This window comes from Larimichthys crocea, chromosome VII, assembly GCF_000972845.2.
Source record: "Larimichthys crocea isolate SSNF chromosome VII, L_crocea_2.0, whole genome shotgun sequence".
NCBI lineage: Eukaryota > Metazoa > Chordata > Actinopteri > Sciaenidae > Larimichthys > Larimichthys crocea.
Window position 1 is genome coordinate 8,245,719 of NC_040017.1, and position 24,856 is coordinate 8,270,574.

General features: G+C 39.0%; 2 protein-coding genes across 2 annotated transcripts in view; one reads left to right on the forward strand and one right to left on the reverse strand.

The window, feature by feature from the left end:
* Positions 1 to 7,188, reverse strand: part of LOC104920114 (cytoplasmic dynein 2 heavy chain 1) — a 61,920-nt gene extending 54,732 nt beyond the window's left edge. Inside the window, exons 1-15 of the mRNA XM_027280204.1 lie at positions 7,071 to 7,188; positions 6,104 to 6,321; positions 5,766 to 5,939; positions 5,171 to 5,309; positions 4,937 to 5,055; positions 4,394 to 4,538; positions 4,016 to 4,161; positions 3,707 to 3,793; positions 2,907 to 3,041; positions 2,150 to 2,263; positions 1,934 to 2,045; positions 1,077 to 1,201; positions 626 to 801; positions 242 to 437; positions 18 to 113 (exon numbers count right to left, since the gene is read on the reverse strand). Of these exons, the coding sequence (XP_027136005.1) occupies positions 18 to 113; positions 242 to 437; positions 626 to 801; positions 1,077 to 1,201; positions 1,934 to 2,045; positions 2,150 to 2,263; positions 2,907 to 3,041; positions 3,707 to 3,793; positions 4,016 to 4,161; positions 4,394 to 4,538; positions 4,937 to 5,055; positions 5,171 to 5,309; positions 5,766 to 5,939; positions 6,104 to 6,286 (1,947 nt within the window). The 5' untranslated portion in view covers positions 6,287 to 6,321; positions 7,071 to 7,188. The remainder of the gene's footprint in view (positions 1 to 17; positions 114 to 241; positions 438 to 625; positions 802 to 1,076; positions 1,202 to 1,933; positions 2,046 to 2,149; positions 2,264 to 2,906; positions 3,042 to 3,706; positions 3,794 to 4,015; positions 4,162 to 4,393; positions 4,539 to 4,936; positions 5,056 to 5,170; positions 5,310 to 5,765; positions 5,940 to 6,103; positions 6,322 to 7,070) is intronic.
* A 3,544-nt stretch (positions 7,189 to 10,732) lies between these two features.
* Positions 10,733 to 18,826, forward strand: LOC104920115 (uncharacterized). Its single transcript, XM_010732272.3, has 8 exons — positions 10,733 to 10,792; positions 12,810 to 12,838; positions 13,588 to 13,655; positions 14,908 to 15,207; positions 15,979 to 16,251; positions 17,104 to 17,223; positions 17,320 to 17,371; positions 17,612 to 18,826. Exons 1-8 carry the CDS (start codon positions 10,787 to 10,789, stop codon positions 17,643 to 17,645), a joined length of 882 nt encoding a protein of 293 aa, XP_010730574.2. The 5' UTR covers positions 10,733 to 10,786; the 3' UTR covers positions 17,646 to 18,826.
* The last annotated feature ends 6,030 nt before the right edge of the window (positions 18,827 to 24,856 follow it).

Consider the following 24,856-nt stretch of genomic DNA (forward strand, 5'->3'; position numbering starts at 1 on the left):
CCACTGGTGTGCAGTACCTTGATGACCTGTTCAAAGGCCAGTGCAAGACCAAGCATCATCGGTCTTTGAGAGGGAATCATCTGTTGGTCTATTGTGTTGTAGAAATGGGCCACCTACAACGCAGTAACACTTTGTTAGAACTTGAGCTTGAGACAAACTAAACCAGTAATTTTCAGACAGAAATGAAAAATTAAACGAGGAAAGAAAATAAGTTTGTGTGTGTCTTAACGAACACTCTCACCTGTTTTAGGACAATGGCTTGCCTGTAGAATTTGTCTGCAGTATTAGCAGCCTGTTGTATCTTGGCTGGGATGGGAAAGCCCAGAGCAGAAAGCTGTCTGACCTCCCTGAGCAGACTGACAAGTCTGTCTGAATACTGGATCTTTAGTCTGCCGTCCACATGGTCCAGGTCCATTACACGGTTACTGGCCTGGAGACTATAAAGAGAGAAGGAATTAGACTGAAGAAATATAAAATATTAGATCCACTCAAACCAGCATTCCATCTTAAGTACCCTCAATCAATGTGCTAACTAAGGCAATGATTAACATTTAAGATAGAATTCAGTGTTGCTCTGAACTTTTATGTCTTGTTAGTTAAGGTTACAGTGTGGAGTGTTTCCAACCTGATGCCTGACTTTGGGTCACCCAGTCCGGACAGTATATCTCTTGACCAGTCCTCAAACTGTTCTTGTTCATATGCCCTCAGAACTTCTAGCAGGTCATCACAGAAATGTAGGAACCCTTTGAACCCAGACAGGTCTGAAAGCAGCGCCTCAGCTATGCGGACAGAGTCCTCAACCTAATGTAAGAATGCAACAGAGGAATACAAAAGAAAGATTCATCAGTACACATTATTTTTCCCATCATCTCATCATCAATTATTTGTACTTGTAATCATTAAAAAGCTGATGATGTAGTATCAGTCATTATCAGATCATCACCACCTGTCTAATTATTTAATGACAACTTATTCTCTAACACATGAAAATCAATGACAGGTTAGAGAGCCCATGCTACTTAGCACTCACTCATATACAGTATACGGCCACATGACAAACACAGCCACTCAGTTACCTTGTGTATGAGCTGTCGGACCCAGACAATTTTGTTGACCACCTCAGGGAGGTTCCTGCCAATGAGTGGCCCAGACTTGTCTCCAGGACCTCCATGGCAACGACTCTCAAAGTCAGTCTTCAGGCCTAAGAATATCAATAAAAAGGAGAAGGGTCAAAGATGAGGAACAACAATGTGTCATCACTGACTTTCTCTACATCGGGGGTGTCAAACACACCAAAACTGGCCCACTGCACTTTGTGTGTAAGCTTCAGAGAAGTCATTCATTCATTTATTTTTAAATAAATGTAGTACTAAACATAAAAAGTAAAATACTATATTGTACGGTTCCAAAATACATGTGACTTAACATTTTGTCTGTGAGTTGCAATGCGCAAATTATGGCAGTAGACTGACTGAATGTCATGTTGTTAACAAACTGCACTTCTTAACACACATCTGGGCGTTTATTATATTTTGTAAATGAATGGTTCATTAATCATAAAAGGGAAAACTATGGATGTGTTAAATATATATAAATATATAATATAATATAAAATGGTTTTACTGCTCTAGCCCATTTGAGCTCAGATTGGGCTGTATGAGGCCTGTGAACTAGTTTGACACCCCTACTCTAAATTATACACATCATTTTTATTCCAAGTCACTTACTATGAGTGAACAGCTAGTGTTTCTGCTAAAGAATATATTGCTGTTTCAGGGATAGAGCCAGGACAGAATATTTACTCTAACCACTAGGACACCCCCATTTAAACTAAAGCATGTCTGTCTTAAATGTACCACTGTATTCTGGACCAGGGGTTTCCAAAGTCTGACACTGTGCTTTCTCATTGTCACATTGAAACAGAACTGTGTACCTTTATTGTAATCCAGTAGTCTGGCCAGTAGGGTCTCTCTCTCTGACTGAAGCTCTTTGCTGATGGTTGGACGTCTGATCAACTCCTTGTTTTTTTGAAACACCTGCAACAGCTAGACAATAACACAAACACCCCCATACACATACGGTAAGTTCCTACATCAGCAAACACCCACACATAATATATTACGTGAAATGAAGTAGTATGTTTCACTACCTGTTGTGGATTGTCCTGCACGTCAGCAATGTAGCTCTTTAGCCTGCCAGCAACCTCCTGCTCTGACGGAGCCATTAGGCGCTCAAACTGAGCCACTGCTGCTCTCCAAAGAGGCTGCAAAAAACATATAACAAACAGTCATAAGTTAAAGAGGGATGTTTCATCCTTGCCTAGATATATTGCATATCAGAAGACCAAATAATAATTGTTAAATATGCAGTGTTTATACACTGAATAAAAGTCAATTCAGGAAGAGGTGGGTGAGAAACATACTGGCGCCATCAGCCAAAAATAAAAGTGTGTGCATGATTGGAGGTTCACCCAGCCTGGATATTAGTCTGTTGTAAGTGGCATCAAGCAACTCATTGTCTACCAGCAAATGGCTGTCTCACCGTCACCAGTTTTTATGGAAGATTTTTGTCATTCTGTTTCGCTAATTTAATGGTTTGCCTCAGAAGAAAGTGCGAGCCACTGCTCAGAGACAGTCTAGTTCAGCTGCACAGCACACAACCACTGAGCCAAAGAGTATGTGAGTAGAAAAACAGAGTAAACGCAGAATATTTGCAATAAAATGCATTTTACGCTGAGTTTACAAAGTCTGAATTTGTTAAAATAGAGAAACTTAAATTCAGAAGGTATACAATTGTTGGGCTGACGGTGGCCAGTTGGAAATATAACATATCACCCAACCCTAAAGCAGGTATTCAACCTGCAGCCTGCACATACACTTGCACACGAACAGTTTCCCACAGCTAACCTCAGTGTAAGGGTTGTAATGCAGAGGGTTGAGCCCAGAGAAAGGTTCAAAAACGCGATCTGAAGTCAGGGCCTGCTGTTTCACTCCTGGTAGCAGACGCAGCAGTTTCTCATGAACCATGCGCAGAGTCACCACCTGGTAGACATAAACAAAGACAGGGTATTCACGTGTTATCTGTGTCCACTGTTGTTTGTGTTTGATTATCAGGCTCAGAGGAGTCAACAATATCACTTACATTTTATGAATCATTTTAGGACTAAGATGCTGTGTGCATCCGGGTATGGGACACACGCAATAAACGTTAAGGTCAAACCATCAGCGGAAAATGCTAACAGGGCAGATATTAGCTAGTTCTCACATTTAACAATCCGTGCACAAGGGAACTGATACAATTTATTGGAAAGAGGAAAGAAGCATATGTATGAATGTGACAGGTCTCTGGGACACTGTAGCCACTTGCTTGAGGTAGAGTTCCTAGGCTATAGAAGCTAAAAGGGAAAAAAAAACATAACAGATACTACAGGAAGATAAGTGCTTGACAAATAGTACTATAGATTTAACAGTACTGCATAATAGAAGAAGTCTCTTTGTCAGTCCATATATGGTTCCCTTCTCCTTCCTTGTTCTCAGTTAAACATCATTCATTATGAGGGAATTCCACTTAAATGTGACCTCTTCTGCTTTGCAAGAAAATATAATATTTTAAGCACTGGATGTGATGCAATCACTGTATCACAATGTCATGGGGAAAAAGAGAAAATAATGTGTTTCCTCGACCCTGATTTAGAACCATATCTTACCTCGTCTAACCTTTTTGCAAGGCAATTCAGGGTTTGCGGGCAGTGCTTGTTTCCCTTCCAGGGATGGGGGGCATATCTTTTCCACACCTAGGAGAAAGAGGCAATTTAAAAAGTTGTCAGTGTTTACCACAACAAAACTGATGATCCCCGTCTATCTTTTATTTTACAAGATCCAGATTCAGTTTGAATTTATGTAAAGGCGTTCTTAGAGTTGAATTGAATTGGGGTGTTGTTGTGTTGTGATAGAATTTGTAAAAATGAGAGTAATTTTACGTATACTTTCCACCCCCATTTCTAATTCATGCATACCTGTCCAGTCAGATGCTCACAGGCTACCACCCATTGCTCACAGATGGCAACACCTGTTCTCAGGTTCTCTCTGACTGATACAAACGGCTCCTCAAAAATTTTAAGACCACTCAGCTTTCTCTGCACATATCTCCCCATGGCTCCACCTTGTACATGTACATGCAAACACACACAACAAGAAAAGATGACAAACATTAAATTATTGAGATGCCATGTTCCATATGTACAGCATATGTTGTATACAGAAGAAAAAAAAGTCAGTTTCATTTCTCAAAATATGTTTCTTTTTGACATAGGCTTGACGCACACTGTATGTTTAAAATCAACATCAGCAAATATTTGTTTTCATTTCCTGGTTTTGGTTTTGTGTCTGCCCACCGATAACATCCATAAGTCGGACCATGCGTGTTTCTGGATATGGCTCAAAATCAGTTTGCCTCCAAACATCATCCAAAGTGTCTCTGCTCAGTTCCACTAGATCTACAGCATCAGACATAGACAAGCCATCAAGACCACCATATTCCTAGTGGAAACAAGAGAGACATGGTTTTGTGTGTTAGTTAAGTTTAGTTTTTTATATTCCTTCCAGTCAGGTCACTGCAAAATAAAAGATCAGCTTCTAAAATGATTAAACACTGTTCACAACAGTTGGCACAATAACGTTATTGTTAAGACTCACAAATATTAAGTTTTCAGACTTGCATTAAAAAGCAAAATATACAACAATGTAACAGTTTTTTTTTTTCTTGTAGCAACTCATCTGAACAATCACTGCTTAATACAGATAATAATTTACTCACATCTCAATGACTAAATAATAAATTCAGTTAGCAACTACCCTTTGTACAGTAGAAAAACAATATGGAGAAAATGTAATAACCTTTCTTGATACATGTAGCCAGTCTTGATACATAAAGGTACCTTTTGTATGGATTTAAATTGCTCTGTGAAATATGTGGCCCTTTCTCTCACGCTGTTCTTCTCTGCATACTCGGAGAGATCAGCCCAGTACTGGAACTCATCACTGGGAGTCAGGATTCCTGGATAGAGTGGAAAAAAAATGTGAGTACATCAGAATGTGAGATGTGCGTAAATCAGAATATATCCTGGTTCATTTTGTTGTTTTGTTTACAAGACAACTTCTTTTATGCATACCAAGAACATCTTCCTCTACGCGGTCCTTCTTGGCAGAGGGTTGTGCTCCAGACTGGCGGACCACTGAACCCAGGCCAAGCTCCAGCTCACTCAACAGGCCTGCCAGTTTAGGGTCAAATGCAGAACGCCACCGCTCATCCTTGAGAAGAGAAAAAGAGTCACAACTTTTAGACTGAATAGTCATTTTCTGCTCCTGCAATATTTGGGCACCCAGCTTGAGGTAGAGCAGGCTGTCCACAAATTGGAAGGATGGAAGCTCGATCCCTGACTGGTCCAGTCTGCATGTCAAAGTATCCTGACTACCAAATTTCTGTGTGGATGATCATTTCTAATAACCAGTTGGCACCTCGCATGGCAGCTTCTGCCATTAATGGAATCACGTCACATGTAGTGTTAAGCTCTTTAAGCATTTGGAAGACCAGAAAGTCACTATATATAATAATAAAGCTTAAGCCATTTGCTTAATTTACAATGTCTTGTTTATCTTTTTTCTTCCCTTTCACTTTCAATAATCCAAATACAAATAAAGGAAATGTTTCAACTAATTCTACGAGATGCATCTATGGGCTTCTTTAACACACAGGGACAGGCTCACCTTCAGCAGTACAGGTGCAAAGACTTGTTTTACAGCCTGGTAGAGGGTGTTGATGGGAGACTCCAGCATGGATGACACAAGGAGGCTCTGGTGAAGGTTGTCTTCTGTGATCACGGTGGGATGCAGCTTGAAGAAAACCAACACTTTCTCTCTGCTGTCCGCTGATGCTTCAATCTGAGGATGGGAGACAGGACGAGGATGAAGAAATGTTTAAAAAGAACAAGTAAACATATGATGGTTAATTGTTAACTTTAAAGCATGATGCATTACATGCACACATACATACCACCAGGCTATTAATTTGAAAGTGTATGGTAATAATGTTTTATTTAAGTTACCTTATTCGACAAGTGAAGGTCATTGCCACGTCTGCTGACGGACAGGACAAATTCATTTCCATCGTCCAAGAAGTTATTGAGCTCTGAGCTGTCAGCCAGGGACGATGAAGGCTTTATCCCATAAAAGTTTCCGGTTGTTGTCAGTATAAACTTTTTGCGGGCGTCATCTGAACCAGGGGGCATCTTTCAGCTGCAATAGTGGCCTGATGTTGAGAAAGCTGTAGTGTACAAAAACGACATTTTAATGCCATCGGCAACGGAGGTAAGAAAGAAACTTTCTCAGTTCACTGAAATATAACCAGGCTACGACCCTATTGGCATATCATGTCCAGATTGTACCCATGAGAGTCACAAACTGGGGCGTAGCTCAGTCCATAGAGACTTGGCTTGGGAACCAGAGGGTGGCTGGTTCAAATCCAGCATGAACCCAACTGCTGGCAGGGTTGAGGGAAGTAATAAAGTATATGTACTTCTTAAATGGGGCAATAACTTCAGTTAAACATAGCTTTATGACGTAGTGTTACTTACTACAAAGAAGAAAATGTGTCGCTTTAAGACTACACGTCAAACTATAACCCATAACCTCTCAAGACCGTTTAAATGTCTCGGTTATATCCAAGTACAACTCGTTACTTTGCCCCAAAGGTTGCCAGTTATCGTTGATATCGTTTCCAATCTGCTAAACCAGCTAACGTCTTTCTCTATTAAACGCGAAACAACGTTGGCTTATAAAAAATAGCATGCACTCACACAGTCACCAGTCTATAAGGAACTTCCTCCACTCGTATGTGAAGGACTCAGACAGTGTTTGCAAAGTTCAGGCTGAGCAGTGGCTGTAACATCAGCGAGCTAACCGAGCTAGCTGACGTTAGCTCATCGCCTCTGTAAATTAACGCTGACCGCTTTAGCGAACTGGCCTGACGCAGGTAACTTAGCAAGCTAGATAATAGGAGCCTTGGTTTCGTACCAACCAAATGTTTTGTCTTCGTCAGTTTCGGGTAACTTCGTTACATTATAGCGAAGCTGTAGCAATCTGTTGCTCGGTCTCCAGGATTATGCGTGCGTGGTTACCAGGCAACTTCTTCTTCTGCGGAGTTTAATGGCGGTTGGCAGACGTCATTCCTGTACTAGCGCCAACTGCTGGATTTATCTTTACATTGCAAAACATTCACAGTTCACAAACTGTCTGACTTGGAGCATTTTATAGGTTTTTTCTGAGAAGGTGTTCAAGATGAATATCCAGAATATCCTCTGTACGAGATTGTACCATACCATTTTGTCGCTCTGCATTTGGGCAATCAGCCTTCTCTGTGAAAGCCACAACTCAGAGGAATACCCTACGTGACGATATAAAGAGCTGCAGCTCCATCAGTACATTTAAAACCAAATTAAAAAGTCTGCTAAAGGATACTCAGCTCTGTAGCCACTGACATTGTGGGTGTATGTTATGTGCTATTGTTTGTATTTTGTATTGTGTCCTGTGTGTTTTTTGCTTTGTACTGTTTGTTATTGTGCTGTAATATGTTTTAACTGTGTCTGCAGAAGAGAGTGCAGATGAAAAGTAGCTGGAAGCTAACTCTGGTGCAGTACATCAAATGTAATCGTTTATGTTTAATACTGTACATGGTCCCGTTAAATAAATGAATGAATACTGAATGAATACTTTTCTGCTATCATGTGTCTTCTCAAAGAAAAGATTATGTCATGTCAGGGACTTTTAATTTTAAAAAAAGTAATAAACAATTAGATTTAAATAGTCTCTTTTTTATTTGTGAGTGTTTTAATGAGCTGCAGGGTAACCCTGATCATCTTCTTTTGTGTGCATCGTGTACTTTATATTATACCTATGCTGGATTTAGGTTCACTGGCTGAAAAAATGAAAGTGAAAATGAAAATGTGTTCAAGTGAATGACCTATTCACTTGAACACATTTTCATTTTGAACTGAAATTATGGTCTGAAAATTAGAAATTGAACCAGGGTCCCTCTTTTTCTTTTTCTTCACGTGGCTTCAATGTCAGATACCTACATTTCAGCTGATTTTTTTTTCTTTTTTTCTTTGATAATAAAAAAATATCACAAACCAATTGACACATGGGTCCTGTTGATAATACAGCTGGTGGCTTGTAGAATATAGTTTATTGTTATTGTTTTATTAATCAGTATTCAGAGCAATGGTTCAGTATTTAAATTCAATGTCGCACAGACAGACAGACAGACAGACAGACACACACACACACACACACACACACACACACACACACTCACACACAGAGGGATCCCCTTGATATGTGAAATTTCATTTCTGTCACTGACCTTATATAGATTAAAGGGAAGTGGTCACAACAAACTGTACATGTAAGTAATTGAATCTCTGGGATTAGTAGAGTCTGTATGATGGCCTTTATCTATTGTTGACTTCCTCTCAAACCTGTCTCATAACAGCCTCAAAATACTTCTTGCTACTGCACCTTGAACTATCATTTGGTTTGAATTGCACTGTGTGTGCAGTTCACACGTTTTTCGTATATGAGGTTGCTAAATAAAGCTGGTGAGAGTTAAAATGAGATTGATTTTGGGTTTCAAAAATCCCCTGACTGATGAGAAGTGATTTGTTTATTAACTATTCTGGGGCGTGGTGGTGCTTTCATAGCCTCCCACATCATTCTCAGTGGCCAGCACATTCTCAAATGTTTTTTGGGTAGTCTGTCAAGGAATACACATGGAAAATCCCAAGAAATCCTTGTTTGCTGTATGTTCCCTAAATTCCTAACTAAAGTCAGAACACAATTTTCTAGAATATTTTTCCCCCTTAATATTTAACTGAAAATGTACGTTCATTGTTACAGTTCAAAAACATATTGGCCAGTTGCCATAGAGACCTGATCATGGGCCTGTGTGTGTCAAACCCCACTTTGTCCTTGTAAGAGACCGTTGATGTATTCAGGCTGATCCTCACTTTTCCAGCTAGCCAAAACAGAGCCTTTCTTCCTATGTGTAATTGATTACGAAACAGCTTCGTTTCCTAACCACATTTGCCTAACTCAGTGGAAAGTATCATGAGGTCAATGAAAGTTGTAAATGAGAACTTAAAGAAGCCAAGAAAGGAGTATCAGAGTGCAAAGATAATCACACTGAGCTAACACTGGCATTGTGGGTTGGAGACAGATATATAAATAACCAGCATGCATTCATGAAAATAAATAAAAGTTTATACATTAGAGATTCTGACATGGATTCTGACTGGAAACTCTAGACTTCATGAATGGCAAGTAAGATCAATTAATCAAAATGGATTGATTGGATTGTAAAAAAAAATATGTTTTATCAAATGTGGGAAAAGAACAAAGATCAAAGGCTGAATGTGAAACATGGTGGTTAGAGGTGGTGTTCTGAACAAACCATCTGTGGGAGTATACCGTATACAGTTCTGAGAAAATAGCACCGCACCTGTGTCTAACAAAACATCAAACACAGGGCACTTTGACCCAAAAGCCACAGTTCACCAGATTACAGAGTACAAAGTTACAAAGTCACACACAAATTCACTGATCATATATATAGCCATGCATTTCCGGTACAAGTAAAAGTGAGTTCATAGGGCCCACTTTGGTGCCACAATGCATTGCTGTTTTGTGAATTTGTGATATTGTGTCATTAATGTCCACTTCATATCACCCTCTTCAGACTAATCACTGCAACTTGAAAAAAGGACAGACTAGAGATACTGCTGGATGAACAAATCACTCAAAGTGCAATCTCACATTTCCTCACAAGCTTAAGTTATTTGCGGGACTAGCATGACTAGAATTGCCTCATGTCAGATTATTGACGCAAGAAGACTCTCTCTCTCCTTTCACAATGGAATATTAGTTTATTGCTTACCCATAATAGACTAATCGAGTCATTGGTTTCACTTCTCCCATGGAATCCCTTTTAATTGTGTAGCTGTGCATTTCTGTAAATGTTTGCCCTCCAAGCTTTTTGTCAAATTTTAGCTAGTTTACTGACAACTAAGGGAATGTTTCCTCGAGGCAAATCCAAAATGCAACAAATTTAGAGTCATTAAACTTAAGTTAACTCTGATATTTCATTTTATCTTTCTCCTCATTGAAGATTCTTTGTGGACTAATCAGCCATATCAACTGAGACACATCATGTCAAACCTACAACACAAAACAATTGTTTTTGTCATGTCTGTTTGTTTGTTTTCCAAAGAATCTATGTTGCATGGTCAGGTGAGACTGAGCTGACGAACAAACAAGGAAGTTCAGTTAAGTTTTCTTCCTTCTGTGACGTCGCAATAAATGTAGTGAAAGCACACGCACAGACATGTCACCACGCTCAACCCTCACGCCCACATTGTTAGATGGAATTCTGTTTCAAGCTCAACCCAAGTTACATATTCAAGTTAAATCTCAGTAAAACAAACATTAGTTACATACAGTATTATATTTGTTCCTATCGTGTTGTATTCAGAGATACAACAAGTTTTGTACAACTATAAAAACAATACAGTGTAAAGTTATGTTGTTGTATATTGCTGATATATGGCTTAAAAAAGGGTGTGAAAAAAAAACATTAATGTCAAATGACTCATAAGGCTCCACCCAGCAACCGTACACTGTATGAAGAGGAAGTGTTACGCCTTACTCTCACTCATAGACGAAGAGCTCGAGACAGCATGATGGTAAGAGCTTTCTTCCTTGTCTTTCTGGAAGACAAATAATATTGCGTTTAAGCCTATTACTTTTTATCATGCTGATGTTAGAAAGGACATCATGGACAGGTATTAACATAGCTTTCTGTATAAAAGAAATATCTGAAATGTCATTGAGCAGCAGCCCGTGAATGTTATGCATGTGTGCATGTGTGTGTGGGGGGGGGCTTATAGCCTCTCAAAATCTAAATCTTTATAGGAAGAGGTTGGTTTCAATTGCTCCCTATGCCATAATTATGTACTCTGTTTTAGCCACACGTAAACTAACACCTGCACGCATACCAGACAATTTTTCAACAGCGGTTATGACTAAGTGAATATGTGAACAGTGTAAATCATTGATACTTGTATAAATGTATTTGTTCATTTTATTCATGACTGGTTTAGTTGAAGGATATTGTGGCCAAGTGACTAAAGTTAAAGATACTCTAGGAATTAGAACTGTTTATGAAAGAGCTATCTAGTATTCATAACAGTCGTTATCTAAAATTGTAGTTAATCATACTTGTAATCCTAACTGAATTAAAGAAGTCAGCTTGTATTGTGAAAGATACAGTGATTTGTAAAGCAGTGTAGCAACAGCTAAACAAATAAAACTCTTCTGCCAGAGGTTTATTACCATAATTTCATCACCCTCATGTGAAGTATCAGCTTCTATATTAAAACGGCATCAGATGACTGAATGTTGTAAGACTGGTATGTGGTTTTGTAGCTTATCTAGCAGCCAAAGTGTAATTGCATGCTGCTAAGTGTTTCCTTGAAAACCAATGCAGCCAGCAACTAGGGCATTCCAAATCGCATTACATCATGTGGGAATCTCCATAATAATACATACGGCATTCATTTAAGAAACAGTTAATGCCGTAAGGAAATCGTTCTCCCAAATTCACCTATACCTACTGTAAGTTAGGTGGACAAAAAGTACCAAATATTGTAATAAGAAATTAGGGAAAGCTCACAATTCATTCCACACTTCCATCTGCTATCACGTTTCCTGAAACTAAAGAAAAATTGTACAGTACTTTAGGTAATCATATTAACCATGGGAATTTCCTCAGATGTGGTTTCTGGTGAGGAGCACAAGGCTATTCAGAATGAATCATGGTGTAGGTGATTCCCCGGGGAATCCTCTGTCTAACTTCATTTTTTTAGCACTTGCTTTATTCTATTCTGTGAATTTGTGTTTTAAGCAGGCTACAAAGTTTCAGTACAAAGAACTGCTCTCAAAAACTGAAAGTAGACTGCGTTATTTCTAGACTACATGTGTACACTATGAGTAAAATTAGACCAGGTTTCTCAGAAGACAAGGTGTGTGATGTATTTAAATTTCACAATCTGTTTATATTTTTTTATCCTGGCAAAACAATTGAGATATTGTTTACTACGTGGGAATTCCCTAAACCTTAGATGGCTACTAGCTTCTACAACATCACAACTAATTTACAGAAATATGAACTAACTGATACTTTCAGTATTTGGTAACTATAAAGCACATACAAAACAACATAAACTAGTAGGCACTGTTTGAGGTGTGATGGTAGATTCAGGAATACACCCTCCTGCAGAACAGAAACAGATCTCTGATAAGTCTCACTGGGACTTTCCTGTAGCTTGGTCTCTGTTGAAAACAGTTCCTTTGGATGTGTTTATGAATCCTCATACAATCATGTGAGCTAGCACTATTACACTACTACTTACTACTACACAGTTTTAGACAATATATGTAGTAGGGGGCTCTGTTCCATTCTTTATGAACTATGAGGTTCTGGTGGTACACTATTTCCCATAATGATTTTCAAAGTATGTAAGCTTAAGACATGTAAACAAAGACAACTTATTTCAGCATGACAGGACATTTTTGATTGCTGCATGAGCACTCTACTATGAATGCTTGGATGGATTCCTGCCTGATTAATGCGGCTGTTCACAGATTCAAAAATGTAAACATAATGAGATAAGTGATCAACTTATTTTTTCTTTTCAACAGGCAACACCTTGCAAGCCACAGTGTTTCCCGTAAGTACCCCACTTATTGTCTGAAACTGTCTGCAGTTGACATTGAAAAGCTGTGACTCACACACAACTTACCCCAGCCTGCTGACAGATGTTAACAGAGAATGATGTCATCAGTAAAGTCAGAGGGTCAGCACTCTTCTTTAATGAAGTGTTATGCTTTCAATAGTAAGTAGTGATGTAGTCATGAAAAGTATACTAACCCATGTGACTGGAACAAGGCTAGTCCTTGTGACTCTTGTGACTTTCTGATTCAAACACCCTCTTGATTCTTACTGTAAGTTGACCACAAAGGTTTGCCAGAAAAAAAAAATACTGAAACAAACAAATTGCACAAATGACTACCTACAAGATCCTTCCGTATCAAGGGTCATCAACTGACTTTACAGTACTGTACTATAAATGTATCACAGCAAGTTTGGAGGTCAGGGTTACAAGGAACGAGGAACGGGGAACTAATGATAAGGACCTAGACAGAAACTTGCTCACATATTCCTTCTAGTGAAGCCTATGTATTTGTTTTTGTAAGACAGAGATGGGACAGTTTCCTTTCAACTTTAGGAAGACTTGGTGACAGAGGAGGGTTAGTTCACTTAGTATTGATCAGTCTGTATGAGCGCATTTCCGGGCATAGGGCCAGGGAACTTTAGAAGTATTGTTTGTGCTGTTTTATAGCTATGTCTTACTGTAATGCCCCTGCGTTACCTGGGTAACCATGTAAACATTATGTTTTTTCCCCTATGTCTTCCAAGAAATCAGAGGCTTTCCTTCAGCCTGCCGTCTCTGGTCATGATTATAACCTGGCTTTTTTCTGTCACAGGTGAGCTGTCTTATCTTATCAACAACACACTCACTTCAACACACCTTCATCATTCATCAGTTTTACAGTGAAAACAAGTTGTTTATCTAAATAGATATAGGCATTAGCATTAGTGATACTGCAGATTTGTAAATTAATAAAAGCAACATCAAATGTGTTATGATACAAACAAACAGTGTTGAAGCTAAAAAAAAATAAAAAATCAGATAGCGACATATAATGTGAGAGATTCGAAAGATGAACATACAAAGAATTATCAACTAACACTGCAGTTCTACATAACTTTTTTTTCTTTGTCTGTTCGTTCTATATGTTGTTACAGACAGCCAGTTACCGTAGCTCAGCATAATAACTGAAAACTGGATCCAGACTAGCTGTTTTGAGACATGTTTTGAGACTTGGCAAGAAAGCGCATTACATGAACTATTCTCTAAATATTCCTGTAAGGCCCATATATTTACTATTAGAGTTCCACTATTCTCATCTACCCTATTTTGAATAACTTGCACTGTGGGGAGAGACATTTTTCTCTGAAGTTGGTGAACAAACAAAACGGCTAATGCATTCATGAGGTGACTGAAAGCACTCATGAACAAAGTGATAACGAAAAGAAAAAGCTTAACCTCTCTGTCACTTTCGATATTGTGACCTTTAGATCATGTAAAACATGAAAGGGACACTACTACTAATATATGTTTAACAAAAGACAAGTTAAATGGGGCTGAAGAGGAACTGAGATTAGTCCCCTACGTCATGAAGCATAAATCACCAAACAAAAATCCCTGACCTTCACGCCTACCTACATCCTAAACTCTTTGCTCAATGTTAATCGTATGGGTCTGTTAATCATTTTATTAGCAGACTTGCAACATAACACAAACACAAAAACATCAATGTTTTGGCTTACAGCAAACAACCTCTGGTCCCCTTCTTAATTTGCTTTGTTTTTCATATTACACTACACAATTCAATAGTCCTACAGTCCACACTTCCATATAAAACAACAAACAGTTACAGTGGAATATTTATATAACGTACTTTACAAAAAATACTACCAATGCAGACACAATTTTCAGAACAGATGACATTCATAGCTGGAATTGGGCTTTCTATAAAACACAGATTTTAAATAGCCTAAAGTAGTTTCTGATTGTTCACTGGGGGTTGCATTCAGTTCTCTTCAGACTATTTAATTGGGTAATGTTTCCCAGCATACTCTAACACTTTAATCCTGTTTATTTTTCTCTTCTAGAAAGTGCTGCTCCGATTACGGTCAAAGGGGAGGTTGGTGGAAATGTGACCATCTTCCACCTGAATGAGGGGCCAGTTGAATTCTTCTACTTTCAGAGGGGTACAGAGTATGTGAACGGCTACCATTCTACAAAGCCTTTGAACGATTCTGTGCCATGGCCTAACACCAGATTGAGTGAAGACAAGAGAACTCTATACATGTACAACTTGAACATCTCACACAGTGGTAATTATGAGTGCTACGTCAATAAGAACCCCCAAGGAGATGTCATTCAATACATCGTCCATCTCAATGTCACAGGTATGAGTGTGTTACAGTTAACATTTGTTTATGTTTTACACATTGATAGTAGTTTCAGTTTCTAACACTTTACAACACTATGATGAAATAATACTGTATATACACAGTACTCTGAGTATGGCACAATGAAATTTCTTAGATTTAGGCAGAAGGATGACCTGTTTCAAAAGCTAGAATTAGAGAGTTAAACGTACGTCATCATCACAAATCTTGTGTTGGTTAGATTTTAACAATCAACGTGATATAGTACAAAGTCAATGCCCTGGATTTGAACAGTTTTGAACCAAGAAATTCCACAGGGCATCCTTTACCATACAGGCATTAAACCTTAATTTTACTGTTAATTATTCTTGTTGTTTTCAATATGAGGTATAAACATCATATTAGAACTCAACCTATGTCATATGTATCTGTATCCTCACCTGCACGTTTATTCAGAGTCGGAGCACTCTGGAGTCCAGTTGAACAAAAGCAGCAAAACTTTCTTGACAGGTCATCTATTACTAGGACTAGGGCTAGCACAGGAAAACACCTTTATACCAATGGGAAACACAGCGTTTTCAACTCCTCTAATCTTATAAAGTTAACGTCTATGATCTCATCACTTTCTCATTACTGATGTTTTGTCTGTGAGCTATGATTTCGACCGGAGGGAGGCTTTGTGAAAACCCTTGGCTTCATTTAAAAGGTGTATATTGCAGATACAGTATCTTAATACGATGGAGATACAACCTACAGTAATCCTTTTTCTTCCCTGTCTCTCTCTCCCAGCCAAATACACAGTACCTGAAGTCAAAATGAATTGCAATGGCCTTAGTTGCATGGTGACATGTTCTTCATATGGCGGCTACCCAAAAAACAGCATGTCCTGGAGCATACCTGGGAGTCAGAAGGTGTGGAAGGAGGTGGACAGCAATGTGACGGAAGATCCAAACACCATGATGATGAACATTGTCAGCACCGCATACTTTAACTGCTCCAATGGAGAGCTGCAGCACAACAGATGCTCTGTGGGGGAAGTCACCTCAGACATGTTCCGAGTCTGTGAGTAATATACTCTAAAAAGACCAGTCCTAACGGTTTCTATGCCAAAATCTGTTTGATGCTGGGCAAGTTTTGGGAAGTGTGAAAAGCAACGGAAAGCCCATGACACAGATCCCCCTTGATGTCTACTTTTTAAGGAATATGTGAGGGAAATTTTGGCAGCCTTTTACATCCCGTCAGTGATGTTTGACATTAATATTGGAGTTCAAAGTTTGTGTTTCTGCAAAGACAAAGCTTTAATGCTAAAACAAGCCAGATGCTCTATGAAAATGTAATTAAGCACAGCTGTGCTTTGAGCTTAATGCTAATGCTAAAATTGGCTAAATATATTACACTGGATTAGCTCGTTTACACCTCAGCCAAAATGCTGCTGGATGTAGTATTTGGCTAATGTGATTCAGGCCTTGTACAAACAAGTACAAACATTTCTAATCATCCATTTGTGATATTCTGCACTCCAGACTACAGTAATCAAACATAAACATGCTTTCTATTCTCTTGTATGTGATAATTAACTATGAAAATTATTTATAAAGGATCGGTTCACCCAAGTTCCGAAACCCTTTTTCCTACTTAACTTAGATGCAGATAATTTCTGTTTGCTCCAGTGTTGGTAAACTGATTCTAACATTGATAAGATAATATTGCTGTTGACTTTTGTAATCCTGTCAGCAGAATATTAATCCACATCTAAAAATAGTCCCCAACAAATGCACATTTTACTCTTGTATGGGTAATATTTGCTAAAAACTACAGTGCCTAGCAGTATTCAGACTTCTATAGAAATTATTTTCATTTGTCGTAAAACATTGTAAATGTTTGACTCTGATAAGCATTTGTTCTCATGTTAAGGTACACCTTCGTCTACAACTGGGAACTACTATGTGATACCAATAGCCACCTCTGCATTAGTGGGTATCAGTATTATCATGGCACTGCTGCTGTTGTGGAAATGCAAGAAAAGGCGGACAGGTAAGGGTTACTCAGTGTAGCTGTTCTACACACACTTGAATATCTGTTGAAAATTATTGGGCATATATTCACAGCAGTTTATATGTTGATTTACAGGAGCAGTAGCAATAGACGTGAGGCAGGAGTGGGGAATGGATGGACAGACAGAGTAAGTGGATGTTCACAAGACACAGTGGCCCACATTTAAAAGGTCACAATACATCCATTTAAGTCACAAGTAATGTAGATCTAAGCTGATATTCATGATTGTGTGCACAGTCCCATTTGCCTCAAAATGCTGTAATAATGTGTAACATATATATATACAGACTACACACTACAATCTTGTAATCACTGACCATGTCCCTCCTTCTCCCCTTCTTTATTTTCTATATTTCATTTTCTGCAGAGAGGAAGTAGAACTCAAAAACACGGCATCTTGAGTGCTTCACTGTAAAGAAGATCATCCGATTTCTTCTCGGACAGAAGACTGAGTTCTGAAATTTAGAACTAAAACTCTATGCCACTCAAGTGTATGTTACACATGTGGCTATATTCTCCTTGCTTGGAACGGCCAGCAAGGAGTCAGTAACTGACAGGACACATGCTGCCAATTTTTCACTGACACTTGTGACCTTCTGATTAAGGAAGTATTCGTCATCAGTATCATTTTTGCTGGTGAAGTACAATGCATCAGTCTACTGAGAATAGCTCACTTGTTGGCTTCGGGTAAACAGTCTCTGACTGAAACGCTTCCCTGCACTGTGAGACATGAAATCTAATTTTCATGTCATAATATATATTTTTATTTTTTATTTTTGACATTGACCTCTATGGGGAGAAACAGGATCTGTTACACATGATACAAGTGTCAGTTTTGAATTATGTATTCTACATATACATGTATTGTTGTTGTTGTTGTTGTTGCACTTTAGACCTCCCACTCTAGTATAGACCAGTCTAAACCATTCTAGTGTGAATTAAAAAAAAATATATAATATCTGAGGCACATAGTAGAACAGTCATTGTTAGTTTGAATGTGATCAGACAGTACTTAAGTTCCCTAATTTGTGTCCAGGGTTTTAATCATTCTTTAGTATTGTGCCAGGGGGAGAAGCTGTGAAAAATATGGATGTCAGTCCTGTTTGCACATTAATTCATTTTGCTGTTTTGTTTTGAGTTTTCCACTATAGATTCCAGTATTCCAGGATTCCCCTGTAAGGTGCAATATTGAATACAAAAGGAAAAAGATTTTCTATTTTAATTAAATTGCCGTTACCCTCACGGTTCATATCTTGGTCTTTTTCACAAGGTGACTGTTCTCATGTGAAGTAACCTTCTTTATACTGTTTTGCTAAGTATTTATTTTATTATATGTTTTTCTTTTTCTTTTGTGGCCATCATTTACCCTGTTTACATTAGTTTGGGTTGTCTGGCTTCCTCAGAATTACCAAACAATCTCAAAGGGCTGCTTTCATTTCCCAAATCTGTACACTCCTCTCAGATGTCTGATGTAACTTTGTCTTGTTTGTTTGACATTTCACAATCCTCTCTCTCTCTCTCATTTTTCTATGGTATGTATGTAAATGTACAATCAGTTCATTAAATAATATATTAATAACAATTAATATTATTATTTTAAATGTTATTACATGTTTATTTTGTAATAGAAACAATTATGTTTATTTTTAACTCATTTTACTACATGGTCAGGATATGCAGTTTTAACTGCTGCAATAAATGTTGTATTTAGACTGTTTTAAGAGGTATTACTGGAGCTTTTAGTCTAAAAAAAAATGCTGTAAATACAGCTTTGCCAACCCATATTTTTGTGTTGCAATGCAGTTTTATTGCCACTAGATGTAGCACTACCACCACAGATCCAGGTGAATCCTGTGGCGGTTGGAGGTTGCATTATTGTCAGGTGCCATGAGTCTGATCACATTTGTCAGCTGGTCTGAAAAAGTTCAAAAACTTAATTTCTGCCTGCATGGGGAATGGAACAATGTTTAGGCTTTCAGTTCATGATGTGTAATCAGTGAAATGTGAACATAATCCTTTAAAAACAGGGATACACGGTGTCTCTCTCGCTCTGACCGAGGTCTGTGGCCTGCCAGGAGAAGAATGGGTAGTGCTGGTTTGTTGGAGGAAAAGATGAGAAATTAATATTGAGTATTATAGACTAGATGTAATCAAAGGAGGAAGGGGAAGAGATGTAAGGCCATTTGCTAACATGAACCAAGAGGAGACAAGAGGATGTCCTGTCTAACACTGAATATTGTTAATCATAGCAAACTATCTCCGTCTCAAACTCTCCAACAAATTTCCACCACTTCTTCTTCATGTTTCTCTTGCCTCCAGTGTCCTTCTTCTTCTTCAAGCATTTTATTCTTTTAAAACCTTCCCCGCTTGCTTTCTCTTGCTCTCATGAGTCACTGTGACAGGGTGTCAGTCCACCTCCCTGCCCTGTGTTTACATTAGGCAGCAGAGCAGCACCAGGCTGGTTGCACTTCAGGAATGTAACCCCCAAGGTCCCTGCCCTCCTCCCTTTTTCCCTTTTCTTTCCTTTCCCTCCTTCATTCTTTTATTCCCTCATGGCACAGATTCACTCCTTCTCCTTCTCCTCACTTTCCTTCTGTTACTTCTTCTGTCATTTCTCTTCCAATCCTCTCCTCCCTCTAATTAACATCCCATCTGCCCCATCACTCCCCACCCCTCACACGCTCCCTTCCTCTCCTTCTGCCACCTTTCTCTCCTCTTTTCTTACCCACCCTTTCTCTTTTCTCTCCTCCGAACCCCCACTCCCCTCCTCCCTCGCCTTTTACTATCCCCTCTTTAAAATTCAGAGAGCATTGTCCAAACTCACTCACACCCCCTATTCCCCTGTCATCATCCCTTCACCTCCCACTTCTCCCCATCTCTCTGTCCTTCCTCCCTCATTCCTCTGCTGTCTAACCCAAACAAACCAGGGAGGACTTTCCTCTGTGGTGGCTGTAGAAGAAACACACCACATGTCAGACTTGGTTTAAACATAAACATCCATCAATTTGAGGTACTGGAAAAGGATATGAGGCGCTTAAGTTAAACATGAGATAGAGCTACTATTATGGAATTTTAACGCCAAAATTCACCACTGGATATACAAAAATCAGAGCACAGAACAGTATATTTTGGTGTATATTGGCAAAGTTATATGCTTTGGAAAGGGACAACTGTATTAAAAAAAGGACTAAAGTCCTAAAGAAAAGTATGTTTTCCATTGGCTTGTTCAGGGAACAAGTTAAAACAAAAACACAAAATTAGTTTGGGCCATAGGGACGACAGATTTTTATCACTTTTGTAATGAGAAGTGTCTTGGATTTTATTTGCATCCTTTGATGAATATAATTGATAAACTAACTTTTTATCTGAATAGAATCTATTGAGATTAAAAACAAACATTTTACAGTTTAGAAAGACTTTGAAATGTTGAACTCTGAACTTCAGCTCAGCAATTTTGTTTCCAGATTAAATCAAGCACGTAAGCAAGAATGAAAATCTTTATAGACACATTAGGAGTCAAGGCAAAGAAAGTAGATCTAATAATTATGAACAATGTGAGCAGACTGTTTAGTAATGCAGCAGAGTGTGTAATCTCCTGCTTAGCAGAGAACCTTTTCAGTCGGCACACAGGCCTGTGGCATTTCTCAGCAAGAAGCATGTGACCTCTGCCACACTGTTCTGTGTGCAGTCCATACCAGGGGATTTATAATCAGATTATAATAGTTATGAAAGTCAACTAGATTAGTTTTAGTGCGGGGAGCAGGAGGACAAGGCATTGATTCACAGTGGAAGAGGGGAGCTGAACAGCATGAGGGAGATTGGGCTGTTAACATTCTCAAAATATACACAGTCAGTGTTGTGTAACAATGCAAACAATTCAGAATAAAGTGGAACTCTCAACACTAATAATATATATTTTTCAGGAATAAATCCTAAAATAAAATTGTATTTTACTATCTCTATGTTTTTGTACTGAGCTATACATTTCAGAATAACAAAACAAAAAATTTGGTGGTGCATGGCCCTTTTGTGTATATTCTAGTGGATATGTAGATGGGGTAGTGGGAAGAAACAGAATGAGGTTGATGGGGCAGAGACAGCAAAAAAGCTGAGCAGGTCAGGGGGTTCAGCTCTGGTGCTTCAGCTGAGTGATCACGTTGTTGCTGTCACTGCAGAAACCCTCTCCCTGACCCCCAAGAGACAGGAGAGGTGACCTGGAAGCATTTATCACCTCAGTGCTTTCTGACCCATGACCTGAGGCCCGAAACAGGGAAAAGATACAACCGAGCAAAAAAAAAAAGGAGATGAAAAAAGATGTGGGGAACGGGTGAACAATGCAATAATAGTTTTTTGTTAAACGTTACTTTACTTGTGAGAGGAATTAGCTTTTTTCTGGAAGAAGACTTGCTTTCTGTACTCCAAAGTTATAGTGGCAGATTTATGAAACTGCTGGAGACCAAGGTGAACTTTGTTAGTGCGCATCAATGGCAATATTTCTCTTGGTCAGAGGATAAAAACATTGCTGGTGGTCCCGGTTTGGTTGAGCCAAAAACCATCAGCAGAGACATGAAAGAGCTTGAAAAAAGTTTCGGGAGGGAGATGTTTGCGGGCTTGGTGCCAAATAGAACTATTAACACCTCTCTGTAATAGTGATACACCAAAGGCGTTCTTGGCCAAGGCCTTTTCAACTTGGCTATGACCTGATCTAAAGTTGTGTGTGGTGTGTGTGTGTGAGTAGATGAGTGAAATCTGAGCAGACGCTGAGTAGAGTCACATCTCCTTTGAATATTTATAGAACTGCTTAAGATGTGACCTTTACTTTTGCACACACACACACACATCACTTTATCTATCTATGTATCTATCTATGTATCTATCTATGTATCTATCTATGTATCTATCTATCTATCTATCTATCTATCAATCAAACTGTACAGTAGACATTGTTCTGCTTGAAACAGCCAGGTGATTATACTGAAGCCGACTATCCCATGGGAGGATCACATGAGGGGAGCCAACGAGAAGAACAGAGACCGGTATGACGGATTGGTGGGTAAGATGCCCAGTTGGCTGCAGACGGTTGGCAGCCTCATGTTTCCGCCGAGGCAGAGCATCAAAGACCATCAAAAGGATTTGTAATGTGTGTTGTGAAAGACTGTAAGTGACATCATAATATACATACACAATGTTTTTTGCTCGCTACAACGTTTGACATCTTCCACTGTGTGATAAGCAGTGTTTACATTTTACCGTCTGCTCCTCCTGAAGATTCCACTACTGTGACCTTATTTGGTTACGGTGACATTTTTTTATTGTAGTGCAGTAAACTACACAGCCATAAATTACAGTCTTGTTTGCTTTTCTCTTTGTGCACATGAGTAAGGACTAGTCAGTGTAGATTAAAGAGACAGTTTTATTTAATAGAGACCAGACAAAGAAAATGGAAGCGTTTCATTACTTCAGTGTACAATAATGAGCCATAACTGAAAGCTGGCTAATTCTGGGTGTCTGCTTTCTTTCTCCAGTATATCAGAGAAGGTTTATGGATTCACGGAAACTGAATCACTTCTGGCAATGGCTGTTGCAACAACTGTGACATTTATTCAGTTATTTCCTACATACATCATCTTCTGCATATTGCCTGCAGCAAGAAGTAAAAGTGATGAAGACATGGGAAATTTTAAAAAAAGCACGTTCCTGTGTGTGCTTGGACCGAAGAGCTGTAGATGAACAGGATGCAACTGTAACTGAGAAAAGATGTGAAGAAAAATGGCCGACGTGCTGTGCAAGCTTTGGATACGTGACACCTCCAGGTCCCTACAGCAACCTCTGCTTAAATTTATCTCTGCACCTCAGATGTGGTGAGTGATCTGAGGAGGGACAGGATGTACAGACACTAATATGGCTAAAATACAAAGCAGTTAATGCTGAGACATTTTTTTCAGTATGTTTTATTTTCTATGTATTGTTTTTCCTCTATATTTATCAGAGCAACGATCTGTGTTTGAGCTCGCATGTGTAAGAGGTTGTAAATGAAGGTGTGTGTATTTGCGTGTGTGTAATAGGAGACACCTGAGACAGTTAGAAGGTCATTCCTGGAGTCTGGTCGCATAGCTTTGATCATTTTCTCGTCGCCTCAGAAATAGACCAGTGAGGACGGGACAAACTCTCTTTATGTGTGTGTGTGTATGTGTGGGTGTCCAAGAGAGAGTGCTGGCCCAGCAGACTGACAGGGAAGCTACACTTGTTTGTAGTGCACAAGCCTGTGTTTGCATGACTGCACTAATGCATTAGCACCCGTACCTTTGTTTGGCACTGCTAGCATTTTCTGCATGAATGTGTTCATGCACATGCATGCAAATGTGTGTGGGCACAGTGCGTGTGTGTGTGTGTGTGTGTGTGTGTGTGTGTGTGTGTGCACTCATGCAAGTGTTAAAGGGGAAAATCCTGGTTTAAATAAAGTTGTCGAAACAATACATTCTAGCTAGAATCTGAGAGCTACCTCACTGCAGAAAAGATTATTGCGCACTGTTTACAATCTGCGTGCATCATCATTATCTTAGAATACATGGCATTTACAAGCAGGAGTAAGAAGTAGCGTCTATTATTCCCTACTTCGAAGGGAACGATCACATACATGACATAAATCTGTCGATCAACTTTCGTCTCACTGCTGTCGGCTTTTGCCCGGGGTGTGTTATGGGCAGTTTGCAAGGAGAACAGGTTCACAAAGAGCGTGAATAGATGTGGAAAGAAAGAGGTGCCCTGCTCTGTGTTTGCTTTGGTTGAATTATGACTTCAGCAAACCTTGTATGGCAAGAATTGATTCAATGCAGCGCTTAAAGAAGGCCTCAAAGTATTTAATTTGCTCAGGAAGCAGCAGACACGTAATTGGGAAATGACTCACCATGAAGGGCACCAATCATAGTGAAAGAACACCACCCAGAAAGCCTCGTTACATACTCGTTATGATTCATTGTGTCTGTGAGAAAAAGTTCCTAGGACCAATCTGTCAACATGCAGCTACACAAGACAATTGAAGTGAAGAGAAACAGATGACATAATTTCGTTCAAACATTAGCTTGAAAATTTCAAAGTCATGGCTTATTGAGAAATACTGATGAGGCGTTTCCTTTTACTCACTTTCGCCCAGTGAAATTTACTAGAAATTGTGCCATGTCCATTCCTCAGCTGTCTAGATTCATCTCAGCGTTAAGACCAAGCACCACTGGCTTGCCTTCAAATACGTCAAGAACATAACATTGTTAACAGAAAGATTCTCTCAGTTATTCAGACAACAGCACAAACGTTGCTTTATCATAATGTTTCATACACTCTATACTTCTATAAACAGATCTGGTGCTCATCCTTCCTATATACACACACAACAGTTTTGCACTATATCTGTGCTTTCTACCTTGACCGCCATGGTTACAAAAAAACCTCTCTATCCAATTTCCAAATACTTGATAACATGTATGTAAATAGCCCAACTTTTAATATGTGAACATGCTAAACACGTACAGTATGTTAAGAGGTGAGTTCAAAGCACAGCTGGGGCCCACAAAGTATAGTTTACACAGGGTATGTTAACATAAAGCTGAGTCTCACA